The sequence below is a fragment of the Kogia breviceps genome, chromosome 4 (assembly GCF_026419965.1).
Source record: "Kogia breviceps isolate mKogBre1 chromosome 4, mKogBre1 haplotype 1, whole genome shotgun sequence".
Classification (NCBI taxonomy): Eukaryota; Metazoa; Chordata; class Mammalia; order Artiodactyla; family Physeteridae; genus Kogia; species Kogia breviceps.
Window position 1 is genome coordinate 34,157,173 of NC_081313.1, and position 19,380 is coordinate 34,176,552.

General features: G+C 38.3%; 1 protein-coding gene across 1 annotated transcript in view; it reads right to left on the reverse strand.

Annotated features, from left to right (window-relative positions):
* OXCT1 (3-oxoacid CoA-transferase 1) overlaps positions 1 to 19,380 on the reverse strand; it is a 135,168-nt gene that overhangs the window by 27,097 nt on the left and 88,691 nt on the right. Inside the window, exon 14 of the mRNA XM_059060897.2 lies at positions 1,184 to 1,273. Coding sequence (XP_058916880.1) covers positions 1,184 to 1,273 — 90 coding nt within the window. The remainder of the gene's footprint in view (positions 1 to 1,183; positions 1,274 to 19,380) is intronic.

The window sequence follows — 19,380 nt, forward strand, 5'->3', positions numbered from 1 at the left end:
AATTTTAAAGGAGAATGAGCAAAGGTATAGAGGGTGAAGAGGGTACCTGCCACCCAATATCAACTTTGCAAATCATCAGAAGCCCAGGGATTCAGGTGGGGAAGGCAATTAAGCTCAGTTGTTTCAAAGACAATGACTTAGAATAGGAAGAAAGTCATACTGATAGCTCGGTATTTAGAAGACTAGGCTTTGGAGTCAGAGGTATCCAGGCCAAATCTCAGTTCCACTAGTTATGTGACCTCAGGCAAGTTACTTAACCTCTCTGAAGCTCTGTTTCTGGACCCACAAAAATACTTATATCAAGTTCATGGGCTTTTATAGGCAAACATACACAGAGAGCTTAGTGTACTATTCGTGCACAGTAAACTCAATGATTGTGAGCCATCACTATTATAGGCTAATAATATCATCATCATCATCATCATCATCATTAAATGTAAGTACCATGTGGTCAATGATTCTTGTCTAGTTTTGGTCATTGCTAAATTCCAGCAGTGCCCAGCACATAATAGGTATTCAATAAACACTCAACGATTTATCAAAATAAAAGTATAATATTCTTCAGAATAGAACACTTGCTATCACCAAGTCCATCATTTTCTAACACTGTCTCAAAATGGCATCTCCACAGACTTGGTAAGAGGCCATATTGTCCACTTGAAAATAACTGCTGTTAAAAACGCACATTCTGTTGTGTTTTTCATTTTGCACCGAGATAGCAACCACTATAATCATCTTTAAACCTGAATCAGAGAATTCCCTGGTGGTTCAGGGGTGATGACTGTGCTTCCACTGCAGGGGGCACGGGTTTGATCCTTGGTCGGGGAACTAAGATCCTACATGCCACTGGGTTTGGCCAAAAAAATAAAAATAAAAATATCTATAAACCTGAATCAACACATCTGCCCTAACATCTTTTCACTGCTTTTGAAGACATTATAGCTTTTACTTTTAATGTGTGTGTGAGGCAAATAATCAAAGAACACCCTGATGTTTGCTTCAAAGTTAAAACAAACATTTAGCTGAATGATAATAAATAATGGTCTTTATTTGTAACGTTTTTCTCTAAAATATAAATGCTATCAAGCTGAGTGATCCAGAGAAAACAATAAAAATAATGGTCGCATGACCTGGTGTACAGGATTTCAGTGTAGTGTGAATTTCCAAAAGCAGCTCTCATTACCTTTGCAGAGTGCTCCATGGTGACCACCACTTTGGTTTTGGCACTGGACACTAGATCCATAGCCCCTCCCATTCCTTTCACCATCTTCCCCTGCAAAACAAACAGAAAATAAGAAGTAATTCTTGGGACTTACCTGGTGGTCCAGTGGTTAAGAATCAGCCTTGTAATGCAAGGGACACTGGTTCGATCCCTGGTTGGGGAATGAAGATCCCATGTGCTGTGGAGCAACTAAGCCTGTGTGCCACAACTAGAGAGATGCCCATGCACCACAATGAAGAGCCCACATGACCCAACGAAAGATCCCACGTGCCTCAACTAACACCTGATGCAGCCAAACAATATACAAATATTAAAAAAATAAAAAGAAGTAATTCTCTTTCACCTTTTTAGTATGTGGCAGAACAAAATTAACTTGCAGGAAGAGGCCACTGGAATAATTAGTGAGAAAAACTCATTGACCTTCATTGCTCAGTACTTGAGCTTTATGACCTTAATATCCTGCTGTTCTATTATTCTACGGCTGAAGAATAAGTTCAGGATAAATATTATGATGTTACATTCACTGAGTATGGCTAACATTACTTTGTCAATGCTATATTAGCAATATGTCAATCACTGGATAAGAAAAAACTTAAGAACCTTTCTAAAATTCTGGGCACATTACTCTTATTACAATAATATGAGACTGAAATCCACATGCCCCTGACATTCATTTCTTTCTTTTTAAACATATACTTGGCACCACTGAGTCTTCAATCACAGACACTTTCTAAAGCACTCTCTTGGATTTCCTGCAGATTAAAATGCCATTAGGTAATAAACTAAGGCATTAGTGATGTTTCCCTAGTAATGATTAATATGAAAGGTGGGTCTGTCTTTCTAAAACCTGGCACTTATCTTGCTCTTAGAAAAATACATCAAAACAAAACAAAAAATATATATTTCTGTTAAGCAAAAACAGAAAACAGAAGCAGACTTCAGGATCCTTTCACCAAGACCATTCTATTTTTGTTCATCTATCTATCTCCTCATTCATTAAACATTTACCAACCACCTTCTCTGTGCCACACACTCCAAATAATTCTGTCTAGTCTGTCTCCTGGTTACAGAGTTTTGGAAAAAAGCAAGTGTCCCCAGAGATGATGAAATAAATTCTTACTCAAGTAGATTGAAGAGAAATGTTTCTAACACTGAAATCTCCTGAAAATTTAATTTATTTTTTCTTGCAAGTCCTCTTGCTGATTTGACAGTAAACTCTTCCAGGGCTTTCAGCTCCTTTCCCATAATTTCATACCTTTAAGGAAATCAGGCAATACACTCACACTTGGCTTTAAAGCATGGTCTCGAATCTCCTGATTTCAGAAACATTTTAGAGGTCAGTGCAACACTGCATGAACATGAATTAGATGGGCAGTATAAAACAAGGAGTAAGTAGACAAGATATCTTCATGGTCTGGAACTTGCCACTAAATGACATTGGGAAGCAGCTGGCAATGGTTGGGAGGTGAAGCAAGAATGGAGTGGAAGGGACAAAATGAGTCTGTCTTCAGACATGTAAGGTTGCCATGAAGCAGAATATCCATGTGGAAATGTGTAATTTTATACTTTTATAAGCCGTGCCGTCATCCTTAGCTGCAATTTTAATAAGTAAAGTACCAGGTCATAACATTTCTGAAGAGAACACTGATACTTTATGGTACAAAATATGGATAAGTTAGAGATGGAAGCAATGAATGTCTATCATAAACTCCAACACTAAGGAAGTTTGGGATTTTTAAAACATCAAAAGACACTAAAGCTATTCCATTTAAAAATGTCTCAACATGTTCTTGCTGTGGTGAGAACATCCAGCCAGTCTGATCTTGCATAGATAGTGTCCTTGGGCAGACTAAGAGCGTAAGTGCCAGAAGAATGAGGAAGCCAGAGAAAACCAGAAACCAAGCTAGTGTGTTAAACATTCCTTGAATTAAAAAAAAAAAAAAAATTCCTTGAATTAGAATATACCACAGGCAAATTTTGTCCCCTGTGACACAATGATACTGGTAAAAGCTTATGACAGCTTCAAACAGGAAGCTTGTCCGTTTTAGGTGAATCTGATGTACATGTTTTAAATCATCGTCAGTTATTTAAGAAAGATTTATAGAGCACCAGCTGGGTACATAACACTGTGCTGGCAGGAATATAAAGAGCTATAAAACATGTTGGAAAGAACCATCTCTTTGTGTCTGTTAGAACTTTATCCCTTGACTCAATGTAAATGAACAGTCTTCATCACTCAAAGAGATTCAAGTGGCCTCATGTCTTGTCTTCAAAGCACATGCTACAAATTTCAAAGCACTATTTTGATACTTACATGTTTGTTTCCAAGAGTAAAAAATGCACAAGATTAGGTGCAGAACACCTGAGATCTATTAATCCACTGTGTGATATTTGCAAAACACCAAATCTCTTTGTATTTAGGCTCATTATCTATAATCCAGGAATAAGAATATCTGCCCTATCATAAAGTTGTTATGAGGAATGGATGTGGAGTGAACAGAAATTTATAAATGTATTGCCTTATATCTTCAGTCAATTCATTTTACTGACTGTCTAATATGAGCCTGTACTGTACTGGGTGCTGGACTTAGAGATGATCAAGACAGGCTTCTGTTCTCATAAACTTCATCACTGGGGGAAGGGAAAGCATCCATGAGTAATTAAAGAGACTTGAACCAAACTTCTTCCCTCTAAAAGAAGCATTCCCCACCTCTCCCTCATCCCCAAGGTAGAGCTAAGTGCCTTTTCCCTGTATCCTTGGCACTATTTGGTATGTACTTCTATCACAGTGAATTTCAACTCTTTTCTTTCTTTCACCGTATTATTATTATTGTTATTGCATTATAAGTACTTAGATGATCGAGTGGATGAATGGCTTCAAGTAACATAGGTATGTTCAAGTCCTAGCAGAGCACTGAGGATGCAACTGCTAACTGTGCCTGGAGAGGCAGGAATGGGAGGAAGAGGCTCAGCATGATGTCACAGAGGAGGTGTTTCACAAAGGTAGTCTGCCAGATGGGAAAGAGAACAGCAGTGTCTCCTAAGAGAAAGCATTTCTAGCAGGTTAACCGGAAAACCTCCAAATATTTGCTTTTTGTATTTTTTAAGTAAGTTCATTGTATTAGAAAAAGAAATGAAAACATTTTCTTCCATTTCAATTCCCAAGTGATTTCTGAAACAGAATCAATTACTAAAGGAAAATAATTTATTCTATCTATACCAGAAGAAAAAAAAAGAGATATAAGACATCCTCTCTGAAGCAAGTGGGAAATTTAATGTCACCTTTCAGCCCGGCTCAGCAGGCACTCTTCTGGGAATCAACTACTTACATATCCCCGTTCTCTACTGCAGCTGGGGTAGCCATGTGCCTGAGTGCTAGACAATGGAAGAGAGGGAGGTGCTACCTGTGGTTTCAGGCTCTGGCCCATAAAAACCTCTCACGTGTAGTCCTTCACGCTCCTTCACCTTCTGCAATCTGGACACTGACATCCAAGGTGTCCTTGCAGATGACTGAGCTTAAGGACTCAGGCTGGGTCCTTAAATGACCATGTGTAGCAGAGCCCACTTACTCAGAAACACACTGCATTGCTCAATATGAGTGAAAAACACAGGGTGCTAAACCACTGAAATCGGGGGGCTTATTTGTTACAGCAGCTGGTGTGACTAATACAGTGGTGTGTTGCCCAAATGAATTCTATGGAAGGGAGAGAACTCTGTGTAGAATTAGAACTGTTACAACTGCATAACAGTGGGGGGGACCTGAGAAGGCCTCTTAAGGAGATGTTTTACCACTGCTCTTTGAGGGAGGTGACTATGCCAGATACTGTCCTCGGCACTGTTATCTACCTCTTTATCCAAATGTCCAGCACACTGCTTGACATTTGATAGAGCTGAGATACAGATCTTACCTCTGTCTTCATCTCCCTCCCAGAAACCCAACATCCTAATCAATATACAAAATAAAAAGCTGATAAAAGAGAGAAGTTAAGGAGCTAAAAATATACCTTTAAATAAATCACAAGAGAGAAAAGTGATACGGAGAAAAAATAGGCCTATAATTAAGAGGAGATTACGGTCATGATTGAAGAACTGGGCCAGGGTGACACAAAGCATGGCTTTCTTTTAAATCTCATCAGCAAACATACATTTCTTGAATGGGGCAACTTTAGTTCTGAAATGTATTCTGGCTAGCATAATGGAGAGATGATTGTTGGATACTCATTTCATAGCCAACTCATTTTTTGCAGTTAAGGACTGACTCTGACATCAAGTACGGAAAGAATACTGTAATAAAATGCACTAGAATTCTGCATCATCTATTATGACAATTACAAAACTTTTCTAAAAAGATACTGACTCAACTGTTATCCTCCATTCACAAATATTTTCAGGGTCTATTATGAACCAGGAACTAAGATAAGAATTAGGAATAAAAAATGAACATGATCATCTACCTTTTTTCTAGAAAATATATTTAAACCAAAATCAATATTTTAAATATATTTTTATCTACTTTGATCTTATTTCCTAATATCAGAATTTTAAAGAAAGTGAAAGAAATTGTTAAAATACCATTTAAAATAAAACATAAAACATACTGAAAATGATTCTTTCCATCATCTTTATCATTAGTATATAAATAGTAATGGCTTATTTTCAGATTTGTTACCTCTAAATATTCTGCTCTTAAGTGAGAAACAATGTACAATCTACAGAAACAATTTTTAAAGCATTTTAAACTAATGCTATGTGCCCCACTGGAAAATGTGAATCAACTGTAAGAAAAAGGGAAAAATAGCTGTGATTTATTTATAAAACTAGGGCTTGTTGTTCAATATTAAACACCAGAGCATTAAGTATCCACCTCAATCCAAATGTAAGCCTCTTTATTTCTGTCTCACTTTCCCATTATTAAAAAATGTTCTAGGAAAGAAAGCAGTTTCTAAACATGTTCCTAGCTAAAGAGCAGGAGAGAGGGAAAACAAAAACATGATATCAACATTTGTTTAAGTACAAAGAGAGAGGTTATAAAAGATTTTTAAAATTTGCCTTAGTTTAGCGAAGTTATAACAAAGGTACAGCAGAATATTTCTCTTTTCTATTATACTTTGTATTCAAAACCAATAAAAATGTGATTTTCCTTTCCAAGTTTAATTGTATTTCCCAGGACAGGGGAACTGATCATGTAAACCAATTAATATGTAACTAGAAATATAATAATATCTTTATTGTTAAGTAAGTTAACAAAATTGCTTATAACAAATATCAGTTATCAATCATAATATGGGCTAAAAAAAAGCATGTCAAAAAAGCAGTACTTGGATAAATCCAAAATTTCATTTTAGTAAGCACTGTTGCTCCTGTTCTCTCCAAGATCTTGTTTCAATTATCCCCTCTCAACAGCCCCTCTCTATAGATTCTTCAACACACTGAAGTCCAGTTTCTCCTTGACCATGCCCTTGAAGTGAGAACTACTCAATCCAGTCTCTAATATTTAATCATTTGATTCAGTACACACTTTGTAGGTTTACTTTACACATTCCTGAAACTTTCTACTACATTTTACAGTGTTCCATCAACATCTATAAATTCTCTATACTCATCGGCTTCCATGGTACAATACATCCTACCTTGAGGCTTTCAGCCTCCTTTCTTAGCATCCTTTTCCCACACCAGCTTTGTGTGTTGGCCAACTGAAAGCTCTGCCCTTGGCCTCCTGCTCTTATTGCCACTTGTTCTACACAAGTGACTTCATCTATGCGCTTATGATATAAAACGGCCCTGTCTCTGATGATTCCTAAAGCCACATGTCTAGCTCAGATCTTCCCCGAGTTTCAGATTTCAATATCCAAAAACTTCCCAGTCACCCAGTAGCACAATCTGCTGGCTGATTCCCCAAATTGTTTCCTCTTGTTCCTGGGCACAGAGGCCACTTTTCCCAGCCGTCCTTGAAGTTAGGATTAGTCATATGAATAAGTTCTGACCAATGGAACGGGGTGAAAGTGATATATAATACTTCCAGGGCTGGACCATAAAAACTTCAAGAATAATGCTCCATGCCCTTGCCTTTTCTGCAAACTACATGTTAAAGATGGTGCAGCCACGGAATGGAAGGAATCTCAATCCCTGAATTACTGCACAGAAGAGAGCTGTCTGCAAATCAGGGATATTCTCTTTGGTTGTATGTGAGTGAGAAATAAAAACTTCTGTTATATTAATTATTCATGCCTCAACTCAATATGGTCCAAACTAAATTAAGCATCTTTATCAAGGCAAATCTCACCTGCCCACCGATTTCCTATTCCAGTTAGTGGCCAATCAACCATTTCAGGATCCAAATCAGAAATGTCTTTATCTCTTGTCTCTCCTTCACTATCCGTGTACAACCAATGAATCATTCAATCACAAAGAACTTCTATTTTCCCAATATTTCTTGAACTTGACTATTTCTCACCCTAGCTAAGATCCTTATGACTTCTCCCTGAGCGGTGTAACATCCCTCCAGTCAACCTATGTCCAGCCTTGTCCCTCTCAAATCTTTCCAACTCATAACCACAAAAATAATCTTCGTAAAATGAGCATTTTATATCATTCCTCTGCTTAAAACTTTTCACTAGTTCCCCAGTGGTTCAGGGTAAAGTCCAAGCACCCCACTCAGTCTGGCATACAAATCCTGTGACAGCGTGGCCTGGACCCTCCTCATTTCCTTATGCTCCAGTTCCCATTTCTATTCCAGGAATAGTGAGTTGCTTGTCTACAGCGTATGGCTTCATACTATGCTGTAAGGTCCCACCCTCATTCTATCAGGTGTGCTCCAGCTCACCCTTAACACATCAAATCATGACTACCTCTCCCAGGAAGCATCCGCATGCCCCTGCCCCCACCCCATCAACAAGAGAGATTAGGGGCCTCTCTCGGGTGCTCTCACAGCATCCCTGCTTATCCCCACATCCTTGAGTTTGCCCCATGACCTGCATTAAGATCAGGGCTGATGTTTCACTGGCCAGCAGTGACCAGGCCATGCAGGTAGTTATAACTGAAATTCTTCCTCATGAGAGGCATCCCATCCCCCCTCTAACAAACCGTGTCCCACCCACTACTGCCATCTAGCAACTTAAAACACAAGAGCAGGCCTCCAAGACCTATCCAGCTACAACGACCTTGTGTTTTGATCGATCACATCTATTCTGATTCATCAGTACCTGTGCACTTAAGAAATCAATTAACTTCAAATGGGACAAATGAACCCTGTTCCTAGCTATTAACGACACTGATGCTCTCCTTTTGCAAAAGTGTAAATACTGCTCAAGAGTGTCTCCATCATTCACATTTGAAACCTCAACCGCTCCAAGTAAAAAAAAAATCCCAATGTGCATAAAATTGATTGCAGGCCATTAACTCCACCTTTGTGCAGGAAATTACTAAGAATTTACTAAGTGAATAGTTAAAAATATAAAACTTTCACATTTTCCTCTCCTAAGGTATAAGCAATGTATGATGAAGCTTCTTTTGGTTATAAATGAGGCACTTTGGATAGGTTAACTTCTTTGTACAAGGTCAGACAGACTGACTCTCTGATTACTCGATTTGCTGGATTAATAAAATGGACAGCAGGAGAAAAACTCTATGTTATTCTTAGCTCTGCTGTGAAGCTATAGGTTCAGTTTTAATAGAGTCTATTCATTATTCTTCAAAGATGAAAACAAACATCAAATAAACTGGCTAGGTGAGTTCGCCTTGTTTTATCAGGCCTCCTACAGAAATAGAAAGAGTCTGAGCAAATGCTCCAGGACAGATATAAGGGGATTTGTTTTTATTTAACATAATTAAGTATTATTACTTAATCATAATTAAGTAATAATTATATATTATGTATAAATAAGTTATTTAATTGAATTTATTAAATACAACTAAGCACTGGTGTTTCCGGCCCTGTACATTATCCAGAAACAGGATAAGCACAATATTTAAAAATCCAAGGATAAGTTATTTTCTGCATTAAGAACCTCTTCTTTCCATTGGGTCACTGAGAGAATTGCATTAGAATCATATGCAATTGCCCCCATGTGACCATGTATGACCTACAAATACAGGAATTTCATACGGTTGGTTCAAACTAATGTTCTAATGGTGGGGACACAGATCCCATTTACTATCACACAGAATTTTTTTAAGGGCTTATATTATTTTTAGGAAATCCTAACAAAAATGACAGCTAAAATACAAACTGAAGGAGAACAATCATTTTTATGTGTCTGCATGTCCTAAAATATATCAACATCCCTCAACAACTCACTCACTTGGAATATGAAATTATTACCATTCCTTTTGGAAACAGGAAATAGTCTTTCCCAGAAATTTTATTTTCTGATTTTTCAAAAGGGTGTGGATTGGTTGGGATGAAGGGGGGGCAGTGAGCATAGAACCATGGGCAGAAGCAGACTTGCTCCATCACCTCCTCCCACTGTCTGCAAAGCTCTAAAGAGCACAATTACAGAATTATTATAATTACACAGCCATCTCTGACAGCTAGATGGAATTTTCAGAGAGAGAGACACAGTGACTAAAAGAACATTATTAAGGAATACATCAGAATCATTACCAGTGTTTTTAGCCACAGTAGGAAAGATCAAAAAATGTAGAAGATAATTTAAAAGCTAAACACACACACACACACACACTTAAGAACAATTGTGAAAGAGCATGCTATGAATACTAAATGTAGGTGCTATATTAAGCAAGTTAGAGGGCTAGGTGAAAGAACATAAAACCATTTTGATTCTACACCAAATTAATAAGTACTCTGTTTATTCCCAAGGTGTCCTCTAGATTCAGCTGATGACCCAGTTTAATGATTGCCAAGTACCCACTGAGAGTTAACAGCTATGAACATTCACAGCAAATTGATAACCCTTTGGTCATTGGTGGAGAGTCTTTTAATTTCTTTCCTCCCAAGCCAGTCCTAATCTGTGAAATGGGTACCCAGTGCCTCTCAGATGTGAAGACAGTTCTCACCTCTGGTTTGCTAAGACAGCATACCTCACCTTCAGGACTGGGAGAACCATGGGTAACATCATTCCACAGAGATTCAGACCCTGGGACTAGTATGAGGTCTGAGCCCCAAGAGGGAGAAGCATAGCATCATTGTGAGAATGACCCACTTCTGGGAGTAACACAGAATGCTAAGCAGCCATGTCACTGTGGGTGGGTCCTAGCATCACAGGCATAGGATGGTTTTAGAAATCAATGACACAAATTCTCCTCTAAAGACCTTGGAACTGCAACTGCATGGAAGGTAAAAATGGCTCCTCCTCAAACTGGGGAGAATGACGTGGAAACCAAGAACTTTATCACACACTGAATCAGGTTAAAAAAATTATCTAGGGGGGACTTCCCTGGCGGTCCAGTGGTTAGGACTCTAGGTTTCCACTGAAGGGGGAGCAGGATTGAACCCTGGTAGGTGTGGCCAAAAAATTTCTTTAAAAAAAAGCCTCTATTTAGGGCTTCCCTGGTGGCGCAGTGGTTGAGAATCCGCCTGCCAATGCAGGGGACGCGGGTTCATGCCCTGGTCCGGGAAGATCCCACATGCTGCAGAGAGGCTGGTCCCGTGAGCCATGGCCACTGAGCCTGTGTGTCCGGAGCCTGAGCTCCGCAGCGGGAGAGGCCACAACAGTGAGAGGCCCGCGTACCACAAAAAAAAAAAAAAAAAAAAAATTACTTTGGGGAATTTGCCACAAATATTTTTGAAAGATACATAACGAGGGAAATTGAGGAAGCATTAATTTCTATCTTCTTATCTTTTAAAGTCAACTGTGCCAGAGCAAGCTCTTAGATGGTGAGAGGGAGATGGGGGAGTGGAGTGGGGGAATGGTTCTGGGACTAAAAGTGAAAAGTGAAGTGTCTTTAGAGAAAAGTAACAAGTTTAAAAAAAAGCCAAAAGACCCCACCTTTTTGGTGAACATCTTGATAATGTAGAAATCAAAACACCAAGAACAGAATGAAAAAAAAAAGATATTCTTTTGAAGTAAAATACAAAGAAAAATCAGAAGAGGGTAGAAATATAAACATATACACTTTAACTTATTTCTTGATATGCCAGTGCTTTAACTCCATACACTTCATAAGTGACCTCTGAAGTTTCTGATCTTGATGGTTTCAGTAACTTTATCTCTAACTGTCTATAATACCAGAGACATAACATATATGACAAAACAGTATTAAAAATCAATGTGTTAGCAGGGCTTCCCTGGTGGCGCAGTGGTTGAGAGTCTGCCTGCCAATGCAGCGGACACGGGTTTGTGCCCTGGTCCGGGAAGATCCCCACATGCCACGGAGCGGCTGGGCCCGTGAGCCATGGTCGCTGAGACTGCGTGTCCGGAGCTTGTGCTCCGCAACGGGAGAGGCCACAGCAGTGAGAGGCCCACATACCGCCAAAAAAAAAAAAAAAAAAAAAAAAAAAAAATCAATGTGTTAGCAAAAAACTTGATTATTTCAGACCCATTTTCTATGGAGCCTAAGTTGAGGTATATTTTAAATCTAATACATTCTCAGGTAAGTAGCAAGAGCTACAGTAAGTGAGAAGAATTTTATTCCTTTTACTGCTATAATACCCTGTGGCAGAAATGACTTCATTCACATTCATCTGGAATTCAGGCATGGAAAATATTTGGAGCTGGGATGTACTAGCTAAAAAAACATTTTTATTCCCTAGAATGCCATTTTTAGGCTACACATTTAGAAGGAAACACATTCTCTTGATAACCACCTGAGACATAGCTATTCAGGAAGGAGTTGCTTTTTCCTCTAACCAAAGTGAGCAGGTCTAAAATGGAAAGTTGTTTATCTTTATTATTCAAAACTGTACGAGTGTGGGTTCGTATGCACACATACATTACTTAGCTCTGTCCATTGAGAAGGTTTAGAAGCAATGACATCCCAGTAGCACTAAGCACACCCAAAACTCAGATCTTGGTTTCAAATACCATTCTCAAATAAAAGAAACCAGGGCTCCTTGGAGAAATAGGTGATACTAGGAACATCTTGTAGTAACAGAAAGGAAGTACTCAATGAAAAATAAAAATAATGGAGTTGTATAGGAGCCAACCTGAAAAAACTCCCAATGGCCATAGTTGGCACAAGTTGAGCATGAAAATAAATAACATGGTATTGGATTATAACTCAAAGTATAAAATATACATGAGCTCATACTGCCATAAACAAATAAATGGTAGAGAAGAGACAAATCCGCTCTCTGGAAGAACTACAAATAATACATAATACCCCTCTTTTAAGCGATCTTTGAGGGTGGGCTGAATCTACTGATTTGCTTCTAAAGAATTAAGTATGGAAAGGGAAAAATTGTAACTTTATAGTGAACAAACCTGGTAAACAGTACCTTAATCAAGTGATAAAGGTTAATGTCAACAGTGATATCATGTGGATAACCTAAACTCCCTAACTTGATGTGAAAGGGCACTTTACAATATAGTATTCTTCTAATACTATTCTATAGTATTCTTTCCAAAAACTCATAACCTCAGTCTAATGATGAGAAAAACATCAGGCAAACCCAGACTGGGGAACATTCTGCAGGACTTCTGGCCAGTACTTCTCAAGACTATCAAAGTCATGAAAAACAATTGGAAAGACTGAGAAAGTGTCACAGACCAGGGAAGACTAGGGAGATGTGACAACTAAGTGAAATATGGTACTCTGAACTGGATCCTGGGAAAGAAGGAGGACATTAATGGAAAAACTGATAAAATCCAGATAGAGTCAGGCGTTTAATTAATACTAATGTACCTGAAAGACCTGTATACTGAAAACTATAAAACATTGATGAAACAAATTTTAAAAGGCACAAATAAATGGAAAGAAACTCTGTGTTCATGAGTTGGAAGACTTAATATTGTTAAAATGTCCATACTACCCAAAGTAATCTACAGATTCAAAGCAACACCTATCAAAATACCAATGGCATTTTTTAACAGAAATTTTAAAAAATCCTAAAATTTACATGAAACCCCAAAAGACCCTGAATAGTCAAAGCAATCTTTAGAAAGAAGAACAAAGCTGGAGGCATTATATTTCCTGATTTCAAAATATATTACAAAGCTACAATAATTAGAAAGGTATGATATTGGCATAAAAACAGACACACAGATCAATGGAACAGAATATAGGGCCCCCAAATAAATCAACACATATACAGTCAATTGATCTTCAACACAGTTACCAAAAATATACAACAGAGAAAAGACAGACTCTTCAATAAACGGTGTTGGGAAAACTGGGTATCTGCATGGAAGGAATAAAATTGGGATCTTATAAGGATAACAAAAGGCAACAAAAGCAAAAATAGACAAGGGGGACTACATAAAACTAGAAAGTTTCTGCACAGGAAAGGAAACAATCAACAAAATGAAAAAGCAAGCTAAGAAACTGGAGACAATATTTGCAAACCACACATCTGATGAGGAGTTAATACCCAAATATATAAGAAACAATACAAACAGCAAGAATAATATTAAAAGTAAAAATTCTAAATGAATTCTCATCAAAATCAAGAAAGTCCTCAATCACAACCACTCACTCATATTGGTTTTGGATATTATGTTAAGTAAAGAAAATAAACTAAGTGGCATGCATCTTAGAAAAGAAAAATTATTATTATTCTCAGATAAAAGAATTGTGTAGAATAAGAGAATTCTAAAAGAATTATGATAGCAAATAAAAGAATTTAATAAAATAGATACAAGGTTAAGTATACAATAACCAATAGTTCACTTTTATATTAGCAATGACCACTTAGAAATTGAAATGGAATATTCAGCTCCAAATATTGACAAACACTTGAAAATAATTAGGAATAAGCGTAATGCAGGAGATAAAGGAAGACCTAAATAATGACTAAGTATGCCATATTCCTTGGACAAGGAGACTTCACTATTGTAAACCTATCAGTTCTTCCTAAATCAGCATATTTAATGTTTAGTCCACAAGGTTTCACACAGTACCATCTCTCACCATTTTATCATATTCACTCCAGAAATAAGATTCTTCGTAAAGAGTAGAACTATATTAGGTTTGCTCACTGCTCTACCCACAGTGCCTAATACAAAAGGAGGTGTGGGGACCTAATAAATTTTGTTAAATAAAACCTATCCCATTCATCCAATTTTAAAAATAAAAAGCTGAGGTCTAGAAGGTTAACTGCCTTCATAGAGACCCAGAGTTGCTTCTAAGTGTACTTGGAGAAAAATGGAAGGTTTTTTAATATGGGATTTTATATTTCAAAAGCAAACTCTTCCTCATATAGCATCCCTGTAAGACTACAAGACGGGAGTGATGAGTTCCAGTATTGGCTTAGCTACTAACTAGTTTTGTGACCTGAGTCAAGCCACTTCATTTCTTTGAATTCAGGTTCTCCATCAGTAGAAGGAGGGTGCTGTATGGGTAGATGACATTAGGGAACTGTATCCTAAATTCCTTACTGTTAATGGAATAACACAATTGTGGTTTATAAAAGGCATCTTTATCTTTCAGAGATAATGCTAAAATATTTATGAATAGGATGATATGATGTATGGGATTTGCCTTAAAATAATCTGGGGAGGGGGAAAGTGACTAGGAGTATACATGAAACAAGACTGGCCATGAATAGATAACTGCCTAAGCTGGATATATGCATTTTACTCTTCTGTCTTTATACATATTTGACATTTTCCCTAATAAAACATTTTTTGACTATAAAAGTGCTGATCAAAAACTGTCCCTAAGCCAAAGGAGTAAAGTAAGAAATAAAGCTTTCACCAACTGGAAATGCTCAATTCAGTCACTTAATAACATTTACTCTTCAAGATTCATTACCCTTGGGCTTCCTCAGTGGTACAGTGGTTAAGAATCCACCTGCCAATGCAGGGGACACGGGTTCAAGCCCTGGTCCGGGAAGATACCACATGCCATGGAGCAACTAAGCTCATGCGCCACAACTATTGAGCCTGAGCTCTAGAGGCTGAGAGCCACAACTACTGAGCCCATGTGCCACAACTACTGAGCCTGCGCGCCTAGAGCTCGTGCTCCACAACAAGAGAAGCCACCGCAGTGATTAGCCTGTGCACCACAACGAAGAGTAGCCTCCGCTCGACGCAACTAGAGAAAGCCTGTGCACAGCAACGAGGACCCAACGCAGCCAAAAATTAATTAATTAATTAAATTTTTTTTAAAAAAGAAAAAATTCCTTTAAAAAATGCATTTAAAAAAAAATTCATTAGCCTTTAGCTGCAGGGTCGCATTTTTTTCAGCCCTTTGGCTTTGTTCCCTGCTAAGTCATAACAGAAGCACCATTATTTATGAAATTACTAATAATGGTTTTCTAAGGAGATCTCATCTATCATTTTTAATGTTTCCTCCCCTTCTATTAAGTGGGCTCTTTAATGAGAGGGGGTCACACAAATACATCATTAGCCAAAGAGATAATAATTGAAAATATCAAACTCACTCATTGTTCATCCTCTCTATAAATAGGAGAAAGGAGAGAGAGAGAGAGAGAAGACTGATTTTAATAAAAAGGACCAAACTCGCATTTCATGCATAGAAGTCTGCCTTCCAATACCAGAGGAAGTGGAGAGTATGATCAAGTTCTTACAGAGCCGCTAGGAAGCCAAGTAGCATCATGGCCTGGAACCAGTCAGATATCTAGCTCACCTTTCTTTCAGTGTCTGGCTTAAATACATCTGAGTTCCAGTGAACAGTCAAAGTTCTTAGAACTAAGCAGCTTTCACAAATGCATCATATGCAACTCCAAGGAGGAAAATATTTCCTTTCCTCCAGAGCAAAAAACAAACCCAGACAACAATCAAAAGACAAAATCTTTTAAGATCACTGAAAATTGAGATATTCCAAAAAGAAAAATCTATTTCATATTCTCACGTCCCTTTGGTGGGGACCTAGGCTGAGTGAGCTGACTTGCTAATGTATCCTTCCAATTGCAATAGCCTCTACCCCACACAGTGAAACAATACTTTACCAAGTTTCTAGAAATGTTGTAAAGATATTTATTTTGCAGGCAGTTTTGCCTCCATCACAAAAGGCATTAGTTAAATACATCCCCAAAAAACCTTGCGGCAGAATGCAAAGTACATAAAAGCAGGATACTGTGATTAAATCCCCATTTCATAACTTGCTATTTAGGTAAACTTGAAGAGTTAACTCTCCTGGCTTGAATCTCTTCATGTATAATAACAGGGATTGTTATATTTAACTCACCGAGTTATAAGGATTAAGTGACAATAAATATCCAAATAGTACCTGGCTAATGGCATGCGCTTAATTAAGAGCTGTTAGTTCCCTTCTCGCTGTGGCTTTTAAACCTTAATCACAACTTTTAATCATCAACAGGACCCTCCAAGTAAGAGGAATTTTCCTTATAAAATTAATATGTCAATATGTTAGTCAATAAATACTTTTAGTCTGAAAAATATTGGATGTGAAATATAAAACTAAGGAGTAGTTTTCAACATAATGTTTTCCAGACAGTCATAGATTAAAGTATTTTTGGATAGCCAAATATAGTTTCCAAGTAAAGAACAATAATAAACAGCTTATATTCCTAATAACACCTGAATTCATAAATTTCACTAATACTAGGTTGTCTTTTTAAAAAATGTATGCTCATTTGTTAAATTGCAGTACAAAAATAAATCATTCTTTGCTCTCAGAAATTCTGCAAGCATTAAATGGGTCTCTAACTGGCACAGGAGGTAAAGGTCTCTCCATTGGCTCAGTGCAGTTTTTATTCACTGGAAGAATGAGTAGAGCTTGGCTAGTGGTCCTCTATTCTGTCCAGGGCAACTGGGAACAGAATAAGCTGGGGGGATCACCCTGATGTACAGGAACCATAGATAGAAGATACCCCAGCATATATGGAGGTTTAGCTGAATATGAGCTTACAAGGGAGAAGTAATAACGGCAGCAAGGAAACAGCAGACCCACAAGCCAAAGCGGCAGTAACTGAATGTTAGATTGGGACTTTTTTGGTCCTGCTTTTGACTGATGTTCTAATGTGACCACTATGAAATACCAGCATGTGAGACATGTTCAGAAACAGAATTTTCAGGGAAAAAGGTCCAAAACAAGTTCTAAGATTTTGGGGTCCAATGACAAGATCAAGGAGCAGAGTAGGGGCCATAGCAGAGGATTCTGTATAAAAGAAAGTGGCCTGTGATCCTACCCTCTCCGCCCCAGCAACCAAAAAGAGGGGTTAAGTGTATGCCTACCCCTAAATCGACATCTCACAGAGCCTGGATGACAACGGGAGAGCATTCTATCCTTCGGAGAAGAGCCAGGATGCAACTAGGGAATGGCGTGTCTGACTTCTACCTTAGAAAGCAGAAGTAATCATTCTGGGGAAATACCTACACTACTCCTGCAGGCGAGACAAGAAATGTGTGGATGCTTCCCAGATGTGGGCCATGTGGGAGAGGGCCAGCATGAAGATGCTTTAATATTTTCTCAACAAGATGCTGCGGAAGGAAGAGAGGGTCCTATCAGTGAGAATCTATGTCCCTTAAACATCTGAAAGGACCAGAGAGCATGGAGGCAGCTCGTAACATTACCAGTCACCAGCCACGTAAGAACTTTCCTGCCCTACTTTCTCTCTTCCCATTCTCCTGAATTTTGATTCTGTTGTGCCAAACTGAGTTGGTGGAGGAGTGAGTGGAGAGAAAAAGCAAAAGAATACCAAGCAACCTTCCCCAAATGTAGGCAGTCTGTGCTGCCTATAGCTGGGAAACAGTAGTGAAAGGAGATGCATTGCTTTTGAATGCATATTGAAGCAATGTTCAATTGCTTCAACTAGTTTGGACTGGATCCTTTAATTCTAGACTCAAGACTGAGTTTGTGAATTAAAGTGACCCACTGATAGTTTATTATCTGAGAATGAGCTCATGCAGAGGGAAAGCTTCCCTAACTGAATGAAGTTAAAGGCACCACAGGAGATAAAAAATATTGTGTTTTGATTTCATCCCATATGTAGAACTTGTTCAATATATCAGAAACAAAACACACACACACACACACACACTCTCTCTCTCTCTCTCTCTCTCTCTCTCTCTCTCTCTCTCTCTCACACACACACACATGCTTGCTTGTTACAGCTGGTCTCTTAAGACACATTCCCTAACAGAGAATAGTCACCATAAATGCTGCTTTTTAAAATGACCAAAGACAGGGACTTCCTGCTGGTCCAGTGGTTAAGAATCTGCCTTCCAATGCAGATGATGCGGGTTCAATCCCTGGTCAGGGAACTAAGATCCCACATGCCACGGGGCAACTAGGCCCGCATGCCACAGCTAAAGAGAAGCCCACAAGGAAGAGCCCACATGCTGCAACAAAGACCCAGTGTAGCCAAAAAAAAAAAAAAAAGACCAAAGAGAGCAGTACTGGAAATAATATTTAATAAGAGATAATGCTAAAAAGCCAAAAGGAAGACCTTCAGAACAAAAGAGAAGAGGATTCAGTGCCCCTCCAGAAGAATAAGGCACTGCCTGCTCTTTAAATAGTCCCAGATGGCAGTTTTTAAAGAAATGCAAAATAACAGACTAGAGTAACAGAACAGAAAAAAAGTGGATACCAGTGTTGATGATAGAGTGGAAACAGTGTGAGTGTAAATGGGATAATTTTTTTGACAGCAATTCAATACATATCAGAAACCTTAAAGAATTGATATTCTCCTACCAGGGATTTTTACTAGAAAAAGCATCCAAGAAATAGGAACCTAAGTTCAAAAATATTATTATTAGTATCAAACAATTAGAAAATCATACGAAACAAAGGAAAAAGCATCTTTCAGACATTAGATAACAGACAGTACAGAACTGTGATCTTTGAGAAAAGGGAAGCCAATGAGGTGGGCCTACAATTGCCCCAGGCTAATGTCTAGAGTTTACAGGCTGTGGTGCAGGGAAGGGAATCCAGGAGAAATCCAGCTGTCTCATTTGTCCTCAGAGAGCCCAGCCAGAATTTGACTTGATATCTCAAAATAGCAGAGAGGCGGCTGCTATACAGAGAGAGAGCTCAGAAGATTTGCAAAAGGTTAACTCAAGTTGTTGGTGGAGTACTGATGTGTGTATATTACAAGAAAAAATTATCCAAGGCCT